This window comes from Chaetodon auriga, chromosome 2 (genome assembly GCF_051107435.1).
Source record: "Chaetodon auriga isolate fChaAug3 chromosome 2, fChaAug3.hap1, whole genome shotgun sequence".
Lineage (NCBI taxonomy): Eukaryota > Metazoa > Chordata > Actinopteri > Chaetodontiformes > Chaetodontidae > Chaetodon > Chaetodon auriga.
In genome coordinates, this window is record NC_135075.1 from 2,062,795 (window position 1) to 2,087,500 (window position 24,706).

Genomic DNA, 24,706 nt, shown 5'->3' on the forward strand with positions numbered 1-24,706 from the left:
GCACAACCATTTGAACAGACAGCCCATCATATTTTTTTTTAGTCTTACTGTCCTTTATAGTGATAGAGATGCACAGAGACAGTGTTACTTGGTGGAAAGTACACCTTGCATAAATTGATGCTCTTGATTAATTCCAAATCCCTCTAAATAAAAACTAAACACTGTCCTTCCAGACATGGCTCCATCTAGGACAAAATCCAATGTAATAGTGAAACGGGGTGCTTAGTCCAATGTGGATCTATTCTAGGGTCATTAATATGAACAAAAAGCTCGAGGACCCCCTGGAGAGCACAGATCTATTATTACCTATTATTATGGGACATGAGCATGCTATTACATTGAGCGACTGTGCGTTCTGTCGCCGGCGCTAGGATCCAGAAGAATGACACCCCCCACCCCCACCCACCCACCCTCCCTCCCTCCCTCCCTCTCTCTCTCTCTCTCTCTCTCTCTCTCTCTCTCCTGTAAAGACTGTTTTTAAAGTCTCTGTCAGACTTCGACTCACACGTTACTTCCTGGACGGCCGCAGGAATGGAAAGATTCCTGCGCATCTCCACCATCACCATCACCACCATCAGCACCGACTGTCCCCTCTCTGTGTGCTCGACGAGCGCTGCCTCCACCGCGGCAGCCACAGGAGCGACGACGCGCTGTGTGGACCATCGCTGCTAGTACCCCCAATCCGCTTTTCTCTTGCTTCTTAGACACGGTCATCAACAACCATCAGTGTTCAAGTGTTATGCTCGTATCCGGCAATATCAGGGATAATTTTGGACGGAAAGACTCTTAACTGGACCTATAAAAATTCTCCACCCTCCATCTCCACCGTGTCCAGTCTCCGTCTGCGCCGCGTCTCCGGTGCTGCTTTTTACGCAGCGAGGGCGTCGCTGATTTGCCCGCAAAAGGGAGAAACTCAACAGTTGTTGGTGCTTATTGTTTGCATGTCGACGTGCATATTACGACCATGTGGAGGTTACTGCAATCGTGTTGTTGCTGCGGGTGGATTTTCTCTCTCATTTTCCCAGCATTCGTGCTCCTCTGGGCCGACTGTCATCCCGGTAAGTTTCGTATCCCTACAAGTCAGGCACTGCCTTTTTTGGTTGCTCATGTCTATGAACGAATTGTGGTATCGTTAGGACGAAACGCGTCTCAAATAGCCTAACAGAATAAAAGTCATATCCCCTCATTAAATATCTTGTAACGGGTCACTGGAATATTTCGTGCCTACCGGCTTGACGCGCCGCTTCGATAACCAGCATGTCATCTGTATTTTGTCGGAGACGCAAAAAGCAGTAGTGAAGTGATTTTAATGCAACGGAGTGACCTGTTTGAATCCCCTTAAACCAATTCAAAGCACAACCTTATCACAGGAGCGTATTTTACAATACTTTTCCTCTGGTGGAAGTCCTTCCTCTTTGGCTCTTCAGTTCCACATTTTTCTCCTATGCTTTTTCTTCTTTTTAACCTTATAAATTGCAATTTAACTAGGAAAAAAGATACACTGGAGTGGGATGCCATTAAAGGAGCAGTAGGCACGGTATTTTGGTAGTTGGGTCAGATGGGTAGATAAAACGAGGAAGATGTGATGCCTTGTCAGCCAGCGGCGTGTACGCCAAAGACGTTATCTCACTGCCTGAAGCAAGACAGCAGGGCTGTGAAGCTACTTCACACACTCAGGCACACAACCCATAAAAATGCAGTTGAAGCTCAAATTTTTGCTGAGGGGAAAGCCGACCTCACGTCTGTTTTTGGGGTTGTCATGAAGACCTGAAGAAGGGATCCATAATAAGATCTGACTCTAGCCATAGTACCAAAGAACACTGTCAACTTGGGGAATAAAAGACTGTCATGCTTGCTTTCTATAATTGAGCGAATCTATCGCCATTATTTAATACAAATGAACTATTTCCCATTTTGCAAAGGGAACCCTCTGCTTCAATTATAGCTAAATCAAAGACCCCTGAGTCTTGGACCATAGTTTGTGAGATCCAAACCCCCCAGCAATTACACCCTGAGAGCCAACACCATCTTAGTTGCTTTACTCTCAGACTGTACAGAAGAGAAATCTCTTGTATCAAACTGGAAAATAAATAATCAAATTTGACCTTGACAACAGTGACATACAACATTCCTCCAGCTGTGGAAGATCCTAGAAATGTCTCCTAGACACTATCAACGGCTACCCAAGGGCTTTATGCATTACATTCTGGAGTTAAGATCTCGTATTCACATTACCCACCCCTGTAAAATACATTTAGATTATATGCATATGTGATCATATTTTACAAAAGAACTCCATCTGGGGGCATCTTTGTCATCCAAAAGTAGAATTAGATAATATCCAGTAGAGGTTGGACAATATGGACAATGATTGATATCCCAATATTTCTTCCCAAGTATCTCAATATCTGTATTGATGGGACTTTTGTAGGTATGACTAATGGCACTTTCAGAACATATTTGCTCACAAGAAAAAATAAGTGAAAGAGATGTAATGTAGATGTGGAGTGATAGAGAGGGATTCAGAGAAGTCAGATAAGCTCAGAAATGTAATTCACCTTGTAAAATGACTAAATGACAAATTTAAATTAGAACCCTCTACATTATGTTAACAGGGAATCTCTGACACTATGCGTTGTGTCATGTGCAGATTTTAATAGTATATTGACATATTACCTCTTCTCAAATCAGTGTGTAACAGCAGTGTTAACAGCACAGGCTTCATTTAGTCTTTCTTTATATAAATCTGAGGAGTGAGAGGAGCTGCTCTGGTGTTAATATTCACAAAGCTTGTGTTGGAGTCCTGTAGCTGTCTATAGATATGACATATTATCACAGAGCCAGTTAGTTGGACAGTCTGAGCCTACTTACCATTGCCTAGATTAGCTCTTAAATTTCTTATGAGTCTTAAGAGAGGTCATGAAACACATGCAGAGTAAGAGAGAGTCAGAGAGCTAAAAGATAACACACAATAAACACACTCAATGCCTTAACAAGTCCATACCAGTTTTAACTTATTGTGAGGATTAATAGACTGGCATTTCATTTTGGAATGACATTGGTGGTTTTTGTGGTGTGCCCATTCATCCCCTCTGTTTTCATCGGACATTCCATCTGATCACAATTTTGGAGAGAAAGTGAGTTGAGATGTGAAAGAGAGCTGCTGCTAGAGATGGAAGTACTGATGGATGGATGGAAAGAATAGTTTGCCCCACAGGTTGAGAATTTATTTATTTGTGGTGGTCCATGGAAAAATATGGATTATTTCTAATATTGAAAATTAAAACATTTAGTTTTTAAATATTGAAGATGATTTTAAAAAAGCATAAATACATTTTTGTAAAGATGCATCAGCTACCAATTAATAATAGGCTCATTAGCAGATAAAACTATCATTTTTTCAGCATGTTTATTGAGAAAGGTAACATAACACTTGCAAAAATGAACACGATGCTTTATCAACGTTAAAAACGAGTTAAAAATCTTCAACTTTGTACAGAATAAAAAAGTGTTCAGATTGTACAGATTAAAAATACATAAAGAAATAAAATAAAGTAAAACCCTGCCTGTTGTGAGAAGAAATGGGAAAGGGGGGTTTGGGCTTCTTGCACAACAAAATGACACATGTTGAAATTTTGAAGCGTTTTGAAAGATAACATCAATACAAAAATCCAAAAACATCTTTTTAGGTCGGTGAAAATGTAATTAAATGAAATATAATCTATGAATAGGAAAACAGATACATGACGGATATTTAGTTGCCCATTTGTGATGCTATAGAATCATGACTAATTTCTGGAGAAGTATTGTCACCAAAGGCCAAATCCATGGGTCAGGATGTCGAACATTGATAATCGCTCTCTCTTTCTCTCTGTCCTCTGTCACTCTTCTCTCTTCCCTTGGCTCGACCACATGCTGTCATGATACTGGCTTCGAGTGAGCTCAAGGTGGCTTGTTCATGTTAATGGTTGGTAGATGATGTAGAAACAGAGATGAGTGTACTTCTCTCCTGCTGGGTATCATCATCTGCAGGCTCTCAGTGCTACTCTCCTTACTTCTAGCCCACTCGTCTTTTCTATTAATAAAGCCAGGAGATTGGGTTGGAAAAGCACTGGGAAAGGCAAGTTCGACGTTCCATAAAAAATATGTCACCTGCGGCCGACATGCAAATGTGGATTGATTTGGTGTCCGATTATGTAAAATTAGCATTAAAAAAAAAAAAAAAAAAAAAGAGAGCGAGGCACCCCAATAATTTGTTTTTAGCATTTCTGGTTGGCTGGACCTACTTTAATGTCAAGTGAAAAAGATAGTGGGAGAGGTCCTGAAAAGATTCACATGGGCAATCTGTGAAAATACATCCATGCATCCAAATTACATACATTTTTTACGTATAGTTTGATTCATTTTGTTGTCCGTGAAAAATGTTAATATTTATACTTTTTTATTATTATTGGATCTATTTGTATTATTTAGTCTTTTTTTTTTTTTTTTCATAACAACAACAACAAATCAGAAATTTGCTAGTGGGGTGCAGTTATTTCCACCTGTCTCCAACACATATCAGCTTGTGTCAGAAAATAACAACAATAATAAAAATAACAATCACCACATTAGAATTATGAAAAAATGAGATAAGATTTCCTTTTATAAATAAGATCACATAACATTACATTCACGAATCATTTAATTAATTAAATGCAGACAATTAGACCAAACATCTTACGATGGAGATCAGCAAAATGGCATTGCATCATGTGTTTTCAGCTATCTTCACTGAATGTCTATAAAGAGCATGAGTATGATAAAAAAAAAGACAGCGGTTATGATCAGATTCACATGAATTCCGATTATATTGAGTTGCTTCTTCAGTTGCATTAAATAGTGTGTCTGTAAAACCTCATCTCTTTTTTGCCTTGTGTATGTCATTTTCTGTCTTTGTGATAAACGTGTGCATGTAGTCTTTTAAATAGCATCCTGTTCTTTGTAAGAATTTCACTTCATGTGTGCAGTTTTGTATTTGACTGCTGATATCCTAAAGCATACCACTCACCTTCCAAGTCCCTGGCTGTGAGTTCCTCAGCTGGAAGACTGTGACTCCCGCAATTACAGCCTCTGCTCCAACCTTAATTGTTGGGAGAGCATGGGTGAGCTCTTTATCATCTGAGCTTTCAAAGAGTAGAGTGCATTGTTTACTGTGGAATCCACCTTAATAATGTCATACCTCACTGCAAGGCAACACCCGCAATGATTCAGCCAAGTGCCGTTGGTAATGCAAGAAGTTTGTGCTGCCCTGTTGTGGCTGTCGAGAGTGACCTGACTGCTGCCAACACGCCCCCAGCTGCCCACATAATGGCCGGTTTGCAGGCTTACAAACATCTGTTTCTTTTTTTTTTTCTTTTCTTTTCTTTCTTTCTTTTTTTTTTTTTAAACATCTTGATGGGGTGTCCGCTAGCTGACACGGGGCATCACTTTTCCTTTTCCGTCTGTGGCATGTGGTGTCAGCGTTGAGGCATCATGCCCCTGTCACTGCGCTGCACTTCAGCCCTGGGTTAACCAAACACACAAGAGAGAGGGAGAAAGAAAGAAAGGGAAGAAGACAGAAGAGACAGGAAAAGAAAGAGATGTTTGGCCTTCAATCTGTCGCTTTCTGCTGCGAAAAATGAATGGGCCCTGTCGCTCCTGGCTGGGAGGAAAAACAGAACAGTCATTGTAATCTAACAACAAGTGCCTGAGCTAGCACATCTTTTCACCCCCACAAACACACACAGCCCTCCCTCCATTTATCTCTGTCTCTTTCCTCCATTTTTTTTATTCACCCTCCTTTTCTCTGTTGTTAGAGTGTGTATGGCCAAAAATGTACACCTTTTCTGCTTCTTTTAAATCCAGAGACAAATGAGACAAGTCAGTTTGTTAACCATTCAAAGCAGGCCTGTGTCACGAACCTTTTCTCTGAGCCTTTTTGTTGCAGCAATATAGGGGGAAGGTTGACATTTAGGGATGGAATTGGATATGCTTCGTGGCCCTTGGTTGCAAACATTATCATCATCATCTCAGTGCTCACCGAGCTATTATCTGGCCTCCACTGTGGCCAGTAACATGGTTGCACGTCGGCTCACAGGTCACTTTATCAGTCAGCGCGGGGCCTGTCAGCGCCACCCCAGCTTTCCTTCATAGATTGATTAAAAGATACCGTGTCATGTTTGTGTGTGTATGTGTATGTGAGATGCAGGGCTGGCGGGAGGGCTGGCGTCAGGAACTTATCCATGCAGGATGCTGCTTTGGTATCTGTTGCCTTGTCATTAGGAGGTAGTTGCTTTAGAGACAAAGAGAGAGAGAGAGAGAGAGAGAGAGAGAGAGATAAGGAGCCAGATAAAAGGTGATAAAAGAAAACATCCCTTCCATTGTGCTATTGATTTTTAGCCGGAAATGAAGCTTTTTTGTTACACAAAGGGAGAAACTAAGGATAAATAGGCCTGATACTGATAACACTAGTAATGATGATATTAAGTGCAGAGGCGTTAATGATATCTCAAGAACACGAAGAGTGGAGCCAAGCATAGAGCATCATCTTATTTTGTTTTTCGATCAGTGTTTCTGCTCAGCTGAGTGTGCCTGTTTGCTTTTTAATCTGTTTCTCATCAGTCTTTTTTTTTTTTTGTCTTTACATCTCATACGCTTGTGGCCCCTCAATGCAGCTGGAAAATGGAGAATACTGGGAAAGACGGAGCAGTCTGGTCTTCTCCTCCTGCTGGGCCTGTTGCTCTCAGACTTAATGGGCTGCTGAAAATAAGGCACGTTTTTCAGCCACTTTTTTCTCCTTCCCCTCTCTATCCATTGTTCCACTTCATTGTTTTAATCAAGTCCACTGCTAGATTATTTGGTGGTGGTGGTGGTGGTGGTGGTGGTGAGGGGGTGTTCCCCTTTCATTTTCTGGATGGTGCCTTCAGAATTTGAGCTCAGTCAGGCCTGTGAGAGCTGCTTTCCAAAAGCGTCATTGACCCCCCTCATCCCATCTCTCTCCATGTTTCTCATGCTGTTCATTCTGCCTTGCTAAGTCTTGTTTATTTCCAGCAGAGTTTCATGTTAGCTGCCATATGTTCTGCTTCCCACTGCCATTATCACCATCATGCATGAGATGCAAGCATTTCATTCATACATTTAACTAATGTTCTTGGAAAAACGCTACTGTAGATCGACCATGAAACATTCTTTGAGGCAGTCCACAGAACACAGTGCTACCCACCGAAATGTGTTCATAGCACAGAGTACTGAAAAATGCAAAGTACTGAACACTGCAAACGTGACACATGTACATTGGTATTCTTGTTTCACTTCTCTGATCAGAAAGTTGCTTCAAATCTAATAATTACGTTTAGTAAAGTTCTTGCAGAACTACTTAAACTGTTGTTTAAATAAACAATTTCTGAGAAATTTGACTATTTTTTAAAGGTTCTCGAGGTTCTGGCTACTTGGGGGCAGAGTAAAGCCACAGCAAAATGAACAACATAACATTTGACTTAATATTTTATACTTTGGCAAAGAGTTGTTTATTTTCATATCCAACTGTTACAAGCAACATTATTATTCATTTGACCACCGGAATACTATATGTTGAATAGTCACTTTCCTTTAGCTCTGTTTTGGTCTCCACCAACTCCTGAGAAAAAATACCTATGTCTTTAGTTGCTAAATGTTCCACTATGTTCACCAGTTAGCTGGTAACTTTGTTAGGCTGTTGTTTGGTGTTGAGCAATGGGTTTTCAAGCTGAAAAAGTGTTTTTATTAAAAAAATACATTATGTTCATGTTTCTCAAAAGTAAGAAATCAAAAACTGTACAGGTTTGGTACGGGTCGCAAAACTCTAGTACTGTATTTGTATGAGCATAAAAAAAAACAAACAAACAAACAAAAAAAACATTTCAAGCGTTACCCAGCCCTACAGGCAACAGCTACAGAGCAAGAGATTAGTTGAATATTCTTCTGGCAAAGAAAGCTTGTACACTTCTCCTCTCTTTTGTCTCCATTCCCTCTTGGTAAACTAATAAATGCTGCAAGATACCCTGGCAGGCTGTGGTTGCATGCAGGCAGAAACAAAAAGAGAGGGGAAAAACAAAGAGAAAAGAGAAAGACATAACAACAGCACGAGATGCTGATGAGACTGGAGAGGTGTATGCAGCCAAGCCCTTTTTTCCATTTTGCTAAGCTCGATGCCAGGGGAGCTTCTGTGTCACTGTGCAGGGCTGCTGAGTGTTAAAAGGAGCTTAGACTGACAGGCTGTCGGCTGGCATGGAGGCTGACAAGCCTAACTGACAGCGACACTAAACAAACACTGGGAGGTGAGGGGGGAAGGAGATGAGGTGGGAAAACAAATGGACATGATGAAAGCCAAAGAGAGAGTTTGCATTCCACCTGCCCCATAGATTGAAACTTGTGAGACCGCCAGTCATTTTGGAAGCTGGAAGATGCAATTTGATGTGATATTCTTGACAGAGAGGTACCTGACGGTTGCCATGTGGTGGTTCTTTTGGCCAAAGGCTTTCCTCCCCCTTCTGCCACCACCTTGGCACATGTCAGGACTTTCAGACACTTTGTGTTCTTTTGTCAGGCTCGATAGGTGGCCATTCACTCTGGATCTGTGACAGCTTTCCGATACACCGGTTGAAAGGTGTAGATGGGTGTTCCTGCCATTGCCCAGAACGCTTTCTCATTTTGAATGGTGAAATGCACTTCACTCGACTTCCATCAGTCATCCTTGCTGACAGTGGAATGGAAGCAGCTGCTTTCTCCCTGAAAAAGGTCACCACCATATTATGATGTTTGGTGTGTCAGTTAGACAGCTGTCTTCGTGTTTTACTTAATAGTTTAATGAGCTTTTCACTCAGTTCCTTTTTTTTAATTGTTCTTCTGCTCCAAACTTTTTGACACTTTACCTCTTTATTCTTTTCTTCCCTTACCCACATCTTGTTTTTCATTTATTCGGTGTTTGTTGTACTCTGTTGTACTTTCAACCATTCCTGCAATTTTCTTTTGTTCTTCCATTTTCTGTGTTCTTTCCCTCCTCCTTTCCCTTTTGTCCTTCTTTCCATTCCTTGTTTCTCATTTATCCATTATTTCTTTTTTTCTGGTTTGTGTAGTTTTTTCCTGCTTTCCCCCAAATTTTTATTATTTCATTCTCTACTTTCTTTTTCCTAATTTCTTTCTTCTTTCTTTCTCTCTCTTGTCATACAGCAGTTTTGATTGTGTTGCGGACCCCCTGGGTTTCTCCCATCTCTGGTCACATTAATATACTTCTGTAACCACAGATTATTATTCTGAACACAGCCCAAACTAATGGCCATAAAGTTATATCCCATTTCTCAACAGAATAGAAAAATGAATGCACGCACGCACGCATACACACACACACACGCACACGCACACGCACACCATAACTTATCTTACAGTTGTTAAGTGCCTGCTAAGTAGCATTTGCAGTAAAAGTTTTTAATGAATTAACACATAAGGACACCTTTTAAAATCCCCTACTTAGTTGTTAATGAAGAAATATATATGATATTTTCTTTTTATGAAGATAAACGGCCAGCATTGGCTTAGACACAGATACTGAGAGGAAACCAAACTGGCAATTTACAGCCTGGATCTTATTTTGTAGTTTTGGCCATCATTCCCATCAGTGATTATCATCTTTTACTCAGTTTGTTAATTGCTGAGATCTGGCTGCTAGAGCAGAGTGCAGTAAAACAGCACCACAAGCAATCAGATGTCCACACAAGTTTTAAACAAATACAGGAGAATACAAATTTTAAACATTAATACCAATTTACTCATTATTCATTACTCACTAAGTTACTCTATAAAGAAAATTGCTCGTGACATTGACAAGGTCTCAGCAATTTTGTAAACACAAAGCTAGTGTTACAAACTGTGTGATGTTTGAAAGATGGGAGTATTTACCCGGCAGGCGGGATCCATTGTGAAGTGATGTTACCAGGTTACGTTATTAGGGCTAAAGGATCCAATGTTTTTGGAGATGGATCCATAGTAATGAGTAATCACAGCTTCTGATTCTTCCATTTTTATCATTCTCTTGTATCCATATTAACAGAATAACTGAAGGGATTCAAAAATCAGTCACTCAGTCGACCACTTTGGTCCAGACTGAAATAACTGAAAATGGGTGGATTGGAAAGAAGATGGATTTTGATGCAATTTGGTTCACATTCATGGTCCCCACAGAGTAAATCATACTGACTTTGGTGTTCCCCAGGCCAAAAGTGAAACTTAATAGTGGACCATGGGCCAAAGCAAAAACCTATTAGTTTGTATTGTTAAGATGCAAAATGGCACCTTTCCTCTAAGGGTATATAGAAAATTAGGTCTTGGAGTTGAAAGGTAGAAAAAGCAGAATGTGTTTTTGCTTACATAGCTCAGCTGTGGCCCTCATGGTGCTTACTATGGATTATCACCATGCGTTAGTTCATAAGGCTTGTTTTAGCACTCAGTCAGACCAGTGTTGGTAATTTATCCATCAACTTCTTCCCTTGCTTTTCTGCTTTTACCACAGACTGCCCTCCTCCCCTTGACTGCTAGCTCTCATGAATCCCACTTCTTAAATAAATTTTTTGCCTTCAGTTTCTAATAGAATAGCATTAAGAGTAACTGCGCCCAGGCAAATAATTAAATATTGTACTGCAGTTACTGGTGAAACCATGCTCTTTCCACCGAAGTGAAAAAATGTATAGCTAAGTATTATTAAAATATATTTAAATGTTGCAAAGTGTGTTTTCAATACATTTCTATACATCTGCACTTATTTTAAGTAGATAGAAAGCATATGTTTAATAAATATACTAGAGTAAAATATATTTTTAGTTGGGTTGGGCAAGGATTAAAAGTTTTAATCGCAACTGTTGTGTTATATGCAAAATCCAATAATGAATTCAAGTGTATGGTGCAGTTGTATTTTACATGTATTGCCATATGAACTCAACTGCTATAACATTTATTGTGCAAACACTTTTAACATAAGCATTTTGTTCATACAGTAGCAGTTAAATAAAATATTTAGTGTAAATCTCAACTTAAACAATGTAATCAAAGCAAATATAAAACTGAAGCTTATTGCCACTGCCAGGGTATTAATGTTATCCTGTTTGTTACAAAAAAAAAAAAAAAAACTGCCCACAAAATCCTGAGCCACAATCATAACATTAAAACAGGTAATATCTGAAGTAACAGCAGAAACATTTTTCTGTTATCAGGGACCAGCATAACCACTCTATGTTCAGTACCAAATGTCCCTGTTGCTGTGCAGGGGACTAGTGTGTAAAGTCTATCTTTATACTGCATTTCCTTTGCAGAATCTCAGTCAAAAACCCGAATCGGCCTGCAGTTTGTAGTTATCCACTTTGCTATGGCATTTGTTAGCTTGTCTTGCCTTGGTTTATCTATACTTCTCCCACACGTTGCCTCTAAAGTAGTCTGCGGAAGCCTCGCTTCACTGTTTGTTTTGTTTAGTGATTTGCTGTCATCAACTGTGTGTACCGCATTTAGGTGATATTTCAGACTGGAAGCTAGGGTTGAGCCGAATAAAGCATTTTTGACGAGTACGAGCATGATACGAGTAAAACTCGTCAATATCCGTGCTCGTGCTGAAGGAAAATCCTCATTGGGTAACTGACTGTCTTCACGTTCTGCTCCGTTCTCACGACTTGTTTCGTAACGTACGCAGTGCATTTTACCATCTGCTTGCTCTTAGTTTGGTTGGTGATATAAAGTCAGTTGGAAAACTTTGCTCGTACTGAACACAGTGCTTTTGAAGAATACAGTGAACAAAGCTGACATATTATTTTCCTGTTTGCCATCACTGGATGTTTGCATGAATCACCAAGTTCACACAGATCATTAAAAAAGAAACAGTCTTACAGACCACTTACACACATACACACATATAGCTGAACACACAAAGTAGCCTATATTAATATTGTTATTGTATATCAATTTCAGACTTAAAATAATGTACCAATTTAAGCCCCACCCATTTCCGGTTTCCGATTTACTACCACGTCCGGTTTAGGCCCCGCCCACTCCGAGTACAGATATGGACACAGATAATTTAGATGGTTGAACTGATACAGATACAGATACAGATACAGATAGTGGTGTACTCGCTCATCCCTACTGGAAGTACTCCGGTGATACGAACATTCAGCTTTGCAGTGGTTACAAATAACTTTGGTTCTGTCGACTCTGCCGTCTGGAAGAACTTTAAAATAAAAATGTCCATGTAAAAGCTGCGCACCCTTCATTCATTCATTCTTCCCCTCCATATTTATTTAGTTGTGAATTATTTCCTTTTCCAGTTCCTGAGTGCCGCAGCAGTCCGCAACCTATGCATGTCTGCAACCGTCCATAATAGACTTTTTCAAAATAAAAGCCAGTGAGTAACAGACAAAGGAAAACTGTGTTAATGTGCGATAAAATAATTGTCGGCGTTATTTGATTAATGAGTTAACGCGATAATAACACGTGAACTTCCCCAGCCCTAATTTTTTGTAAAATTTAAGTTTAATATTTAATGTGCACTTTTAAGATAATTGCTTTCAAAAACGTTATAGCAAATTTTCAGTAAATTTTTTGAAACGCTGTTTGCATAATGGTGCACTTGAAAAAAACTCATATAGAGTAAAAGTACATTAATGTTATGTTGTCATGACATACTCAAATGTATATTTTTATTTTCTAATCTGCATATGTCTATTTGCCATTCAGTGTAGCACATACAGATACACAAAAGCATGTCCATACAAGACCTTTATTGTACTTCATACATAAAATTATTTCACACTTCTGTTAATCAAGGAAAAAATGTTGAGATTTAATAAATAATGCAAATAATCAGTAGTTGCAAACCTCGGTTGAAGTTTTTTGTGTTTTTATTTGACTTTTGAGCTTGGGTAGCATTTTCCCTAGCCTCCACTCTTTTTTCAAAGCTTTGCTTAACACATCCTGGATCTGTACCAGTGTCAACACATCCATCCGTTATCCATCTTTTAATTCAATTAAGGTAAACATAAATTGCCCAAATATGAGAATATTAGTACTTTAAATGACATAACAATAACAGCCCAATAATAAGTGAATATTTATATTCCTTGTGTACAGTGGACAAGTGACTTTTGTGGTGTTTTACATGATTGGTGCATAGAGGATTGATAAAGTAAGTAATACTCAAAGCCAAGGGTAAGCATGGCATTCTTGCATCCTAACACTTGTGACTGAGTGGGCCTGGGCTGGTTTCAAGCCCGGATATCCACTCCATTTCTCTGGTGTAGGCAGTGGAAATAAAGACAGTGTATAAAGAAGAGAGAAAGAGAGAAAATCAGTACATGCCAAGAAGAGTTGTGTCACACACTGTGCAGAGAACAGTGCAGAGCCCTCCTCATTAAATTCTTGCACTGGCGTTGGTTTTTCCACTTTAATGCTTGGGAGATGCTGGCTTCCTCCTAGGAGAGAGATAGGGACTTGGGGGGCATAGCAAGCATAGCCCAATTTGTCTTTGTTCCAGTGGGAGGTGGTTTAAGCAGCAATGCCCTCTCCTTTCTTAATCTCTAGTGACCTCTCCCTCTCTCTATCTTACATCTCTGTTGTGCTTTAAGCTCCTTTGCTCTTTGGTACTCTGTCCCCTTCAAGCTGTCTTATTTTACTTCATGTTATGCGTTTGTCTGTCAGTCTCCAAGCCAACTTCCCCTTATGTGAGATAAGGGTGGTGGAGGTTTTCGCCACACTGTAACTGGGTTCATTTTCATATTAAAATTACTTATCCTTATTAGCACATACAAATTAGCATGGTAATGTGAAAAGATGAATTACTGACAGGCTAATCTCTACAAACATCTCTATCTACATATGAATGTAGAATCTGTAGGCAAATTATATGTCGGTATCGGAACCAGTCTGGTTTCTGTTTGTAGTCTGAGTGTATTGACCAATGTTTGAGTGGGATTTGGTTGCATGCTTGTAAACAGTCCGTGTGGTGAGAAAGAGAGGAGAAATGCTTTGGCCAAAATGCAGTTGCAGAACCCTGATCAACCAGAAACATCATCATCATCATGTTGGACAAGTCTGGTCTGTTAGGCTCTCATGTTGAGTAGAAAATAAAAACATGTTAGTTGGATAATGCAGTGTGGTCCTTCTAATAGTTTTCAAGACATGGCAATCTGAACCAAAAAAAAAAGAAAAAAGAAAGAAAGAATCTCCAAGTCACACTAAAGGAAAAATACGTCTGTAAGAAACTTCTTGGTTGAGAGGCGAAACGTCTTCTAGAACCTCAAAGTCCAGTTGCCTTTGTAAATCATTGAGAAGTGTCATGACCTAGATGAATGAGAATCTTCACAGACATGTCTTTAACAAATTTCATGGGAATCAATCCAGCTGCTGAGGTACTTCAGTTGAACCAGACTGACCAATAAACCAACACACTTATTTTCATTACCATCTAGCTAGACGAACCTGGTTCATAAAATCTGGCTGTTTGACAGTGAAGAGTTGATATTGTGACAAAGGAGAAAAGCTCCACAGCGAGCCAGACAGCTGAGGTGAAGTTGGGCATGAACCCTGTCAGTTGAATGGACACGCCACGGTTGTCGTAATGAACAGGTTTGGGGTTCCAATAGCAACTTTGACTCTTCCTATAATGCAGTCACACTCCAGTTATCAAGGACCTCTCACTCCTTGTAATCACTTCCACCTGTCCTTCCCCCAGATATATGGACAGAAACTGTAGACTCTGACAGGTAATCCAATACATGGAGAAAAAAAATAAATCATAGAGTTCATGTTATAATAATTGACCAAAAATATTGCTTTGGGCAGTTTGATCACATAATGTGCTTTACTGGAACAAAACAATTGTCTGTGGCTGCTGCCAGGGAACAACTGGCTAAGAGGATTTATTACACTGTTAAGTCAAATTAACTAGTTTGTGCAAGACAGACCTTCTGTCTGACTGTGACTGATTCTTGCAGATAAATCATCTAATGCGACAGTCGAGTTATGTCTGAGTGGTGATAGACAAGTCCAGCTAAATTGTGAACCCAGCAGTGTGGAGGGCAGTGCCATGGACTCTATCAAGAGACTCAAATAGAGATTGTGAAGTCCTCAAACGTGACCTGATATTGTAAAGTTGTATCCATGACATCTGCGTAATTTTTTTTTCTTCTTTTTTTTGAATCTACCACTGGCTGGAACCACAATCTGAAAACTGCATACTACTGTAATTTTGATTTTGAACTTAATTTTGATCAGTTGATTGACTGATACGAGAAATTCAGTTTGATATCATTATAAATTAAGTATCTGGGGATTTGACTGTCATACTAACCTTCAAGAGGTCACTTTGGGCTCTAGCCTGAGCTTGATATTAGTATTTGTTAGTATATTTGACTCCATAAAGGTTACATAATAGATTGACCGATTTCTAATAATCAATAGATAGTTATGTAGCCATGAATTGCAGATCTAGACATATTCTCTCATCTTATTGGTAAGGAGAACATGTTAAGAGGATGATGAATGGAGGGTTTATCTGGTTGTTATCATCAGTCTCAGCAGGACTGAAGCTTGTCTTGCCCTCTGTGAGTGCATGGCTGCTAAATTTAAGATTTCCTGAGCACGCTGCTCGGCATTTGGCTCCTCGCGCCAGATGTTCAACAGATGGGGTTCACTAATATCTCCCCAGGCTGCATAGGTTTCCACTCTAGCTCTCTCTGTCACTCTTTTCTTTGTTTTATCTTCTTAGTTCTATTGTGCATTACTTTCTAATTTGTGGTGGCCTCTCCATCTTCGCTTCCCCCTTTTTGTTGAGACTTTCCTCTGTTTTGAGACATTTGCTGAAACTGGAGTAAGGACAGAGAGGGGGAGAGGTTTTCAGAGCTGGATTGGTTGAAGTCTTCCCCCATTCCTCACTGCTAGACAAGCACCCGTGTTCCACCTGAAACGCCTTTGGATTTACGCTGCGAACTGCAGCCATCTTTCTTCCGTTAATCACCTCGGGGCTGGGCGCTCCAGCTCGCCATGTCCCCAAGCCGATGGATGACCCGCAGGGGAAATCGAATGGAAACCAGCCAAGCCTGACGCTCTTGAGGTACTTTCTAGGTACCAGACTAAGAGAGAGAGAGAGTAGGACAGCAAAGTAATTCAGTGTGTGTGTGTGTACCGGAGGCAAGAAAGCTTTGCTTCTAATTCAATGCATGTTGTAATTTGCCTTTTCTTATCAGGTCCAGATATTTGTGTAATCTGCAGTCTGTTGGTCAACATTTGTGAATCAATTGAATTTGGCTATTGAACACAAAGTATGTCGTCTCTCAATTCTGTTTTCATTTAGAGTTGCAATTAATGCTTGTTTTCATTTTAAGCAATTCATTGTTTAGTCTATAGAATTTCAAAAAACAATGACTATACCTATCATAAGGTACAAGAGGCTGAAGGGATATCAACAATCAGCTTTCTGAGTTTTACCAACAGTTCAAAGACCAAAAGGGATTCAACATTTAATTACAGGAAACAGAGAAAAACAACACATTTAAACAATGAACCAGATTGATAAATAACAATAAACCAATTGACTATTTTATAAATTGTTTTAACCCTAAGTCCATTTCTTCTTTTTTATCCATCTTAGACCCATGGTCAGATAACCCCACTATGGCGCTGAGGAGCAAAATGAGTATAAATATAGATAAATAAATGAATAAACTGACACTGTGTACTCCCATTTCCTTTGCATTGCGTGTGTGTAGCATGCCTTCTCCTCACGTGTAAACTGCATGGCAAACAGCCAGTTTGCTGTGTAAAAAAAAAAAGCATTTAAAAGGACAATATTGGACAAAAAAAAGTTGGGTGCAATCTCCACCAATTTCAAAATATATTTACAGGTGTGAAAACAAAGTTGGATAAAGCTTTTGTGACTCCACAGGCACGTGCACAAAAACTAATAAGTGATGTCAGTGTTTGTTGTGTACTACAAGTTTGAAAATGAAAAAAAACAAAAATCTTGGGATTTGGAATTTACCAGACCTTTGGGACCCGTTCGTCATCTCTACTTGAGGGCAAGAAGCTACATCAACCACTATTACCATAACACACCTGAATCAGCAATCAGGTCATAGTTGGTGCAATATTCTTTTAAAGATGGTGACTCTGGGTCCTTCCACAGTTGATATTTTAATAGCATATGTTCAAAAAGTGAATTTTCTGTAAACCAACCGATGAACTCTTGATGTTGCTGCATGTTCATGGCTTGTAATGATGTCAACAGAATCATTACAGGCCTTCTCTCCACTGCCAAATGTGACAGAACGAGTGTGTGCTCCTAACAGCCTGTTAGCTTGTAGATTTGCTGTGATCCTAAAAGAGAATATGCACTGATGTTTATACAGGTAAAACAAAGTACATTTAATTGTTATCAGAAAACCAGTGCCAGTTTACCTTCTGACCTCACACAACCAGTTCTTCTGTGTTAGCTGAAGTTCTTATCTTGCTGTAGGAATACAGAAGTATACTTAATATACCCTGACATCACTTACCTGTGTGGTACAAGCCAATGTAGCCACAGGAAGCTATGGTTTGTGTCCTGTCTCTTGCCAATCAGGATACATTGGTTCATTTTAACCTTGATCTTTCCATACATACATACATACTAAAAGCTGTGGGAGTGGCCAAACAAATCTGGAATGACAGCATTATTCAGCATTAGATTCATCATTATATAATGCATACTTCCTGAACTAGGCTTCTTTTACCACATACCAAAATAGTAGGGTGGCAGAAGGATCAGCTGATAAACTGCAGTATTTTGGTTGTAAAATGTATACCTGTCAGGATGCATCATGACACACAGAGGGAGGGGCTGTCCAAGCCAGTGTCCTGAAGTACTCTCACTGTTGTTCCATCTTGTGTTTGGCATTCTTTCTAATGAGACAAAACTGTTTAGATGGACAGGTGTATTTGCTAGAATCACAGTAATGTAACTAAATGTGGAATCACTGTATTCACTCTTGCTAATTCTGTATTGTTCACATGAGGACATCAGTTTCCTCTGAAGAGAGACCTTTGTTGGATGTAGTGCAGACTGCTTGTCAGTGTGTAGAGTTCACTGTTCCGAAAGGGAAATCAGATTTTTAAATTACCTTATACACTTAGCAGTATATTCTGAATATTTCTTTCCCTTCATCTTCCACTAACATCACTTGCTTTTTAATTTTTCCCCTCTCCTCACCCGAGTTGTGTGTCATGCCTGTGGCCCTGTTTTGGGCTGTGGCCAATGAAAAAAGCCTCTCAGGCAGTGTCACTCCAAAGACCGCTGCAGTGACATGATGTTTACAGGCACCGGGCGAGCCAACCAAAAGCAAAATCTAATTACCATTAAACCAGGGAGCCCTGTTTTAGCCAAAATTAGCACATACACTCACACTTTAAAAACACACACACATATTTTGCCTTGCTTGCAGGCTCTTCACAGTCACACATTTCCCTGTCCTTGCCACGGGCCCACTTTTCACACGCCTCCTCACTTTGTTTCAACTTTTAGGGGATGGAAATTAGCAGGGAGTGCATGTTCTCATCTAGATGGGGTTTTCTTACATCCTTTTTGGTATTGCTGTCTGAGTCACACATTGAAACCAATAACCCCATTGGAAGTGATACACTGTTTGTCCATTATGATTTGCGCCAGGCTTTGATCCCACCTTGTTTTAAACTGTACGGTTGGTGGGTAAAGATGATGCATTAAATGCTCTACTCAGAAGAGACTGCAGAATAAAGGTAGGAATGTGCACACGACTAGTGTTTTAAGCTGCACTGCAAATGGCTGGTAACACAATATCGTCATGTTTCCTCTTGCCTCTCTTGCTGGCAGGAGAATGATAACAAGACTTTGAACTTTGCAGCATGGAGACCAAACCACAGCTTTATTATCTGGGAAGATAATGCATTGCTCCACTCTACAGGGAAAATATGTGTGTAGAAATGTATCTACATCAATGTCTAAATATATCACAATCTTAATAGTGTTTCACAATTATCATAAATTGCTATAACCTGCCTCTTTTTTTAGAATTTGTTGCAATATCTCATGTTCATTCTAGCAATGACCCTGTGAGGGACCAAGCAGACAGGCATGAGGAGTCCAGGTGGATTTTCACAAAAAGATTTATTTAGACAAAAATTAGTCAGTACATAAAAGTTCGAGGCCCATAAAAGAGGTCAGCTAAACAGAACTTAACTCAGGCTATTATAACTCAAACAGAATGTAACTGAAGAGACCAAACAAAGACAAAAACATACTTGACAAAGACGAAGCCTACCCAACAAACTGCACGCAAAGGGGAACATATATACTAGGTGATTAGACCATTTGACAGACAAAGGGCATAACAAAACATAAATTACCAACTGGACTACAGATAAACCAAAACAAGACAACTCACCTGTCAGACAGAATATTTTAATAATTAGCCTAAACCAAAACACCATAAACCCTACTATAATTCAGAGAAATAAAGAAAATCCTATACTAACCATCAGTGACAGAATGCTACATCCAAAGTGTGTGAAGGAGCGGTATTGCAGGTCATTCCTCCCTGCAGCTGTTAGACTATACAACAAAAACTGCTCCAAGTAATCAGTGCAATAATCTGTGCAATACAACCTGTACATAACAGTCTGTAAATACTATTTACAATCTTTTAGGATGACATTTCTTTTTATCCCACTCTTTTGTATATACTTGTTGGTTTGAATTTGCATGCACTTGTTATACTACGCTATCCACTGTATTGATGCTGCTGCAAACTGGAATTTCCCCTCGCGGGACTAATAAAGGAATATTGAATTGAATTGAATTGAACTGAATTAAACCTTCCTAACCCCCCCCCCGATGCTGCAGGCACTTGGTACGGTCCAATTGGCCACTTCTGTATTTAACAGATCTGTTTACTCAGCCACATCAGCAGCCGAACCCTCAACACTGATAACTAGTGGTGGGGAGATGAAGCTTCTTGAAGCCTTGAAGCCTTCCAGCCAAATGGTTCACAAAAAGGTTCATCTCGAGGCTTCATGTGCACACAAACCCCCCTGCTGGTCAAAGACTGTAAACAGCCAGATATATTATAGGTAGTGATGGGTCGTACCATGCCGACACTTCGGAGGGGAACCTATAAATTACAGGTAATTGTAATTGTAATTTTATCAATTTACAATACACTCAAGACTGTCCTGCAAGAGTTCAGCCATGGAAATGACTGCCAAGTAAAATAAATCAATTCATCTTAATGAATGCATTTCAGGTATCGTTCATGTACTCATTCATATAAAAAAAATAATATTTTTGTTTTGTGTATTATTGGTATGTAACATGACAATGGAATCTAATATTACTTGTCAAATGTTTATCAATAAATAATTTTGTCAGAATAACTCATAATGACAGGGGAACAATTGTTTTCAAACTGTTGCAGTGTTTTAACAAGGTAAGGGGCAGTGGATGTGCTTGTGAACATGAAGAGGGCAGTGAATTTGATTGTGCAACTTAAGGACTTCATTCCTTTTTATTCAGAAACAAAAACAAAATTTGGACTGGGTCCTGCTACATTCCCCTCATGCAAAGCACAAAAATGCCTCAGCGTTGATGAGGTGTTGTTGTTGTACCCCAATTCTTTAGCACACAACAAACACTTTTCCTTGGATTAAAAGAAAAGACAGTGGAAGATATAGTATATTGCATAACAAACATAAAACACATGAAATAATGTTACTGGAAGTGTACTTATTGTGTAGAGATCAGATCAAAATGTTTCCACATGGGGGAAAACTTTCTCACAGGCTCCATCAAAATAAGCAGCAGTATAACAAAATGTACCTCTATGTCACACACAAACCAACAAATTGCCAACACTAACCCGCGAAGTGTGAGCGGATCCATTGCGGTATATACGTGTTCATAAATTGTGCCAATAGTTGAACCAATTCCTGAACCAGCGAAGCTTTCAACATCATCAGTGACATCACTCGCCCAAATGTTGATACACACTTCACTAAACACTTCCAGGATTTCTCAACACACACTCCAAAGTGTCGGCACGGTACGACCCATCACTACTGGTAACTCAAAAACCAAATTAAAACTTAAGACAAATTACAGTTTGACTGTACAGAAGATAACTAGATGTGCGCTCTACAAATAGAAACTAATGTCCGGTCAACTTATACAAAATAAATATGTATATGTTGTATGAAAACAAAAGCTATGTGTCGTCCTTTATGTGTTCGCCGTCTGTATGTGCAGTGTGGAGGTTATGAGATCAACTAAATGTTGAAATGAAATGAAATGAAAACTAAGATCAGTGTAGGAGGGTAACTGACATTCATACCAGCTATGTGGCAGCAGTTGCAGCCATCACAGACCCATTAGGAAGTTTACGTCTTCAGTATGTATACTACAGACTGATGAAACAGTGTTACATTTTAAAACATCTGCAGTCAGTGAGGAAACTGATGTTCGGGTCATTATTTGGCACTCATTATCAGTTAGTCTGGCAATTGTATTGATTAATTGATTAATCATATAGTCTATTAATTGTCACACTTTAGACACTGGAACCAGGGAAAGAGATACACTGACCAAAAAAGCAAATGAAATGAATGTTACTGACTTGACAAATGTAAATGCATCACCTTTTTTATGATCACATTCTCATGAAATGATGTAGTGTGGTAAATGGAAAACCAAGGCTATAGCAACAAAGAAAACATCCTCTTTTATTAGCTGGAACCATTTTCCATGTGCCTAAAGTCATTTAAAATAATTTGGAAAATAGCAGAAATGCATGCATGTCATATGCATGCATGCTGAAACAAGACTGTTTTTCATAGTTACTGAAAAGGTTGAGCTGCATTATACAAGAACATGTGCAACATAAATGTGAAATTCCATGAATAACCCGTGTACAAAATTAAGGTACTGTACCTGTAGAGCCATAGCCTTCACTCTATGTACAATAATTGTCACATTGTGTTGCTATGAAAACATTTTCACACAAATGTGAAAATTCTAACTAAATCAGCTTTATTCAGAGCCACCACTGTATCCCACATGAAGAAGAGTCAAAGAGGGAATGGGTGGGTGGGGTCATCATTTGTCATCATCCCAGTTACCGTGGCTACCAAAATTATTTTCCTTTGTTAAAGCCCCCTCCACCCACTCCTCTGCCAGAAAAGTCATTGTTCCTACAGTGGTAATTGTTGTGATAATAGCAGTGAAATAAATGTCTTATGAGAGCTGCAGAGAACCACAGTTAAGATTGATCCTATATCTATATATTCATGGCCATTGTGTAAATGGGCACTTGAAGCAGCTAACGCAATGACTTGACTGTGATGGTGACTTCATTTTATACCACTGTACACTATAAAAAATTAAGAGAATGAAACACAAGGACAGATACAACACCAGATATGGTTTTCACATATCTTTGCATCACAGTTCATAGGCATCCTGAAAAATTCAAAATTCACCTTTATAAGCAGACCTTTTGACAGCACTCTCCTACATTTGAGGCAGGAAGATTCCCCCCTAGTATATATACATATATATGTGTGTGTGTGTGTGTGTGTGTGTGTGTATACATATACATATACATATACACATACGCACACACACACACTCACACACATACATATATATATATCATATTATTCATGGCAGTTGGAGGTCCTTTTCATGTATCTTATTTTGAGTATTAAGTTCCAGGACTTTGCCCCCCTGTTAGTAAGTGCAGGAGAAATACCAAAATTCTGATTTTAGGCATCGATAGACACAGTGCTGCAGTCAGGATGATGCTTTTTTTTTTTTTGTTTGTTTCCAATTTTCCCTTATCCTGAGCTACCCCAGCATAAGCCATCTGGAGCATTTGACATGCTTATCAATTGAAACACATAAATGTCATCCTTAAGCTGTGTGGACCCCGATTGTGTCTGTTTTTATGAGTCTTGGTTGAAACGCTCGTCCGGACTGATGATTATGGGTTTAAAAGTGTGACAGATACTTCAGAGATGGGGTTCATTTTTAAAACAGTGTCTTTGGATTTGTGTGTGCCTCAGAGTGCATGTACTTTGCACTCACAGTTTCTCCGTGAAATCATCTATTTGATTGTATATGGACTGGATTTGAGCTTCTATCACAGATAGAGCTGGGGTATTGCAGCAAATCAAAGGAATAACGTTCTCCGCACTCCAGACTCTGGACTCCCAGCTCAGCCAGGGAGTGAGTTTGAACGCCTTATCAGGTTGACCCAACCTCGGCCTGCCACTTCCGCCTGCCTGAGCAGCCGGGTGCTACCAAGCACTTTGAAAGGGTCCTCTCTGATGTGGGACTGAAGCTAGTCTGAGCTATTGATGATGGAGCCGGCTGGTGACTGCTGATACTCACTTTCCCTTCCATAAAAAGACCTTCACCTAAGAGAGAGTGAGACTTAGTGTCATATCGCAGCTTCACCCTGAACACTCTTATACATATTATTTTTTTAAATGACTCCCCTGCACTATTTCAATTGTACTAAGCAATTAAAAATTTTATGTATTGTATATGCAAAATACCTCTTTATGTATTTCATATCCATGTATGGATGGAAATGAAAATTCAATTAGCTGTCAGGTTATATCACAAATGTATGATAAATTCTGCTGAACTAGTATGGAAAAAGAAACTTTTTCCTCAAATGTAACTTCAAATGATGATTTTGCTGTCCTCCTAAGAGTGTTCTTCTGGGGAAAACAAACAAAGAAACAAGCAAAAGAAATTACAACATTGATTACAGTGGTTACAACATTTTATCATCATAATCATTGTCATCATGTTAACATGTGAAGACCTACTTCATTTCTCCTCAGTAACTGTAACTCTGGTCTCCTCTATAATGGCTCTTTCTATCAAGACTATGTAATGAAATCCATGACAAGAGGAGTCAATTATTCGTAGTTACTGACAATGTCCTGATCATCACAAAAATGTTTGTTATCAAGAAACTATTAAATTAATATTAAAGGTCCCATACTATGAAAAACTCACTTTTTCTGGGACTTGGGGTGTTATTTTGGGTCTCTGGTGCTGCCACACACATACAAAGCGTGAAATAAGCCCGTCCATGCTTTTTTGAGTGAGATACGGATTTCTGAAAGCACCCTGCCTGCAGCTTCCAAACAAGCCGATCAAATTTGGCGTTGACTGTAATGTAAGAAGCCGGCACTTTTGCATATTCCCACCCACAGATTTTTTCTAAAGGAGGGGTCACTTCCAACTTTGCGTGGAATACCCGCAGACGAGGGACATGTAAGTATACAAATAATTAGCTGTGTTTCTTTCGTAGATCAATGCGAACTCTTGCGTGTTGTAGCGTGTGTTTTGCCATATAGCACAAGCTAACGCTAACCCCTAGCTTCTAGTTAGCAGTCAGCATGGTCTCCACATGCAAACCCAGCGACCCAGTCGGGGGGCTCTGATGCCGAAACTCCCAACGTATCCGAAGTATTACGCATGATGGGATGACTACACATATTTTCCGCCCAAGGAAGTCCCCGCACCAGCTCACAAAACTCCTATAGGCTAAATACCTGTTACAACTGAGAAAGTTGAACATTATGTTAGTCAACA

General features: G+C 39.5%; 1 protein-coding gene across 2 annotated transcripts in view; it reads left to right on the forward strand.

Moving 5' to 3' along the window:
* Positions 1-466: 466 nt before the first annotated feature.
* Positions 467-24,706, forward strand: part of LOC143332315 (receptor-type tyrosine-protein phosphatase gamma-like) — a 433,828-nt gene continuing 409,588 nt past the window's right edge. For both annotated transcript variants that reach the window (XM_076749645.1, XM_076749655.1), the window contains exon 1: positions 467-1,058. In XM_076749645.1, coding sequence (XP_076605760.1) covers positions 965-1,058 — 94 coding nt within the window. In that variant the 5' untranslated portion in view covers positions 467-964. The remainder of the gene's footprint in view (positions 1,059-24,706) is intronic.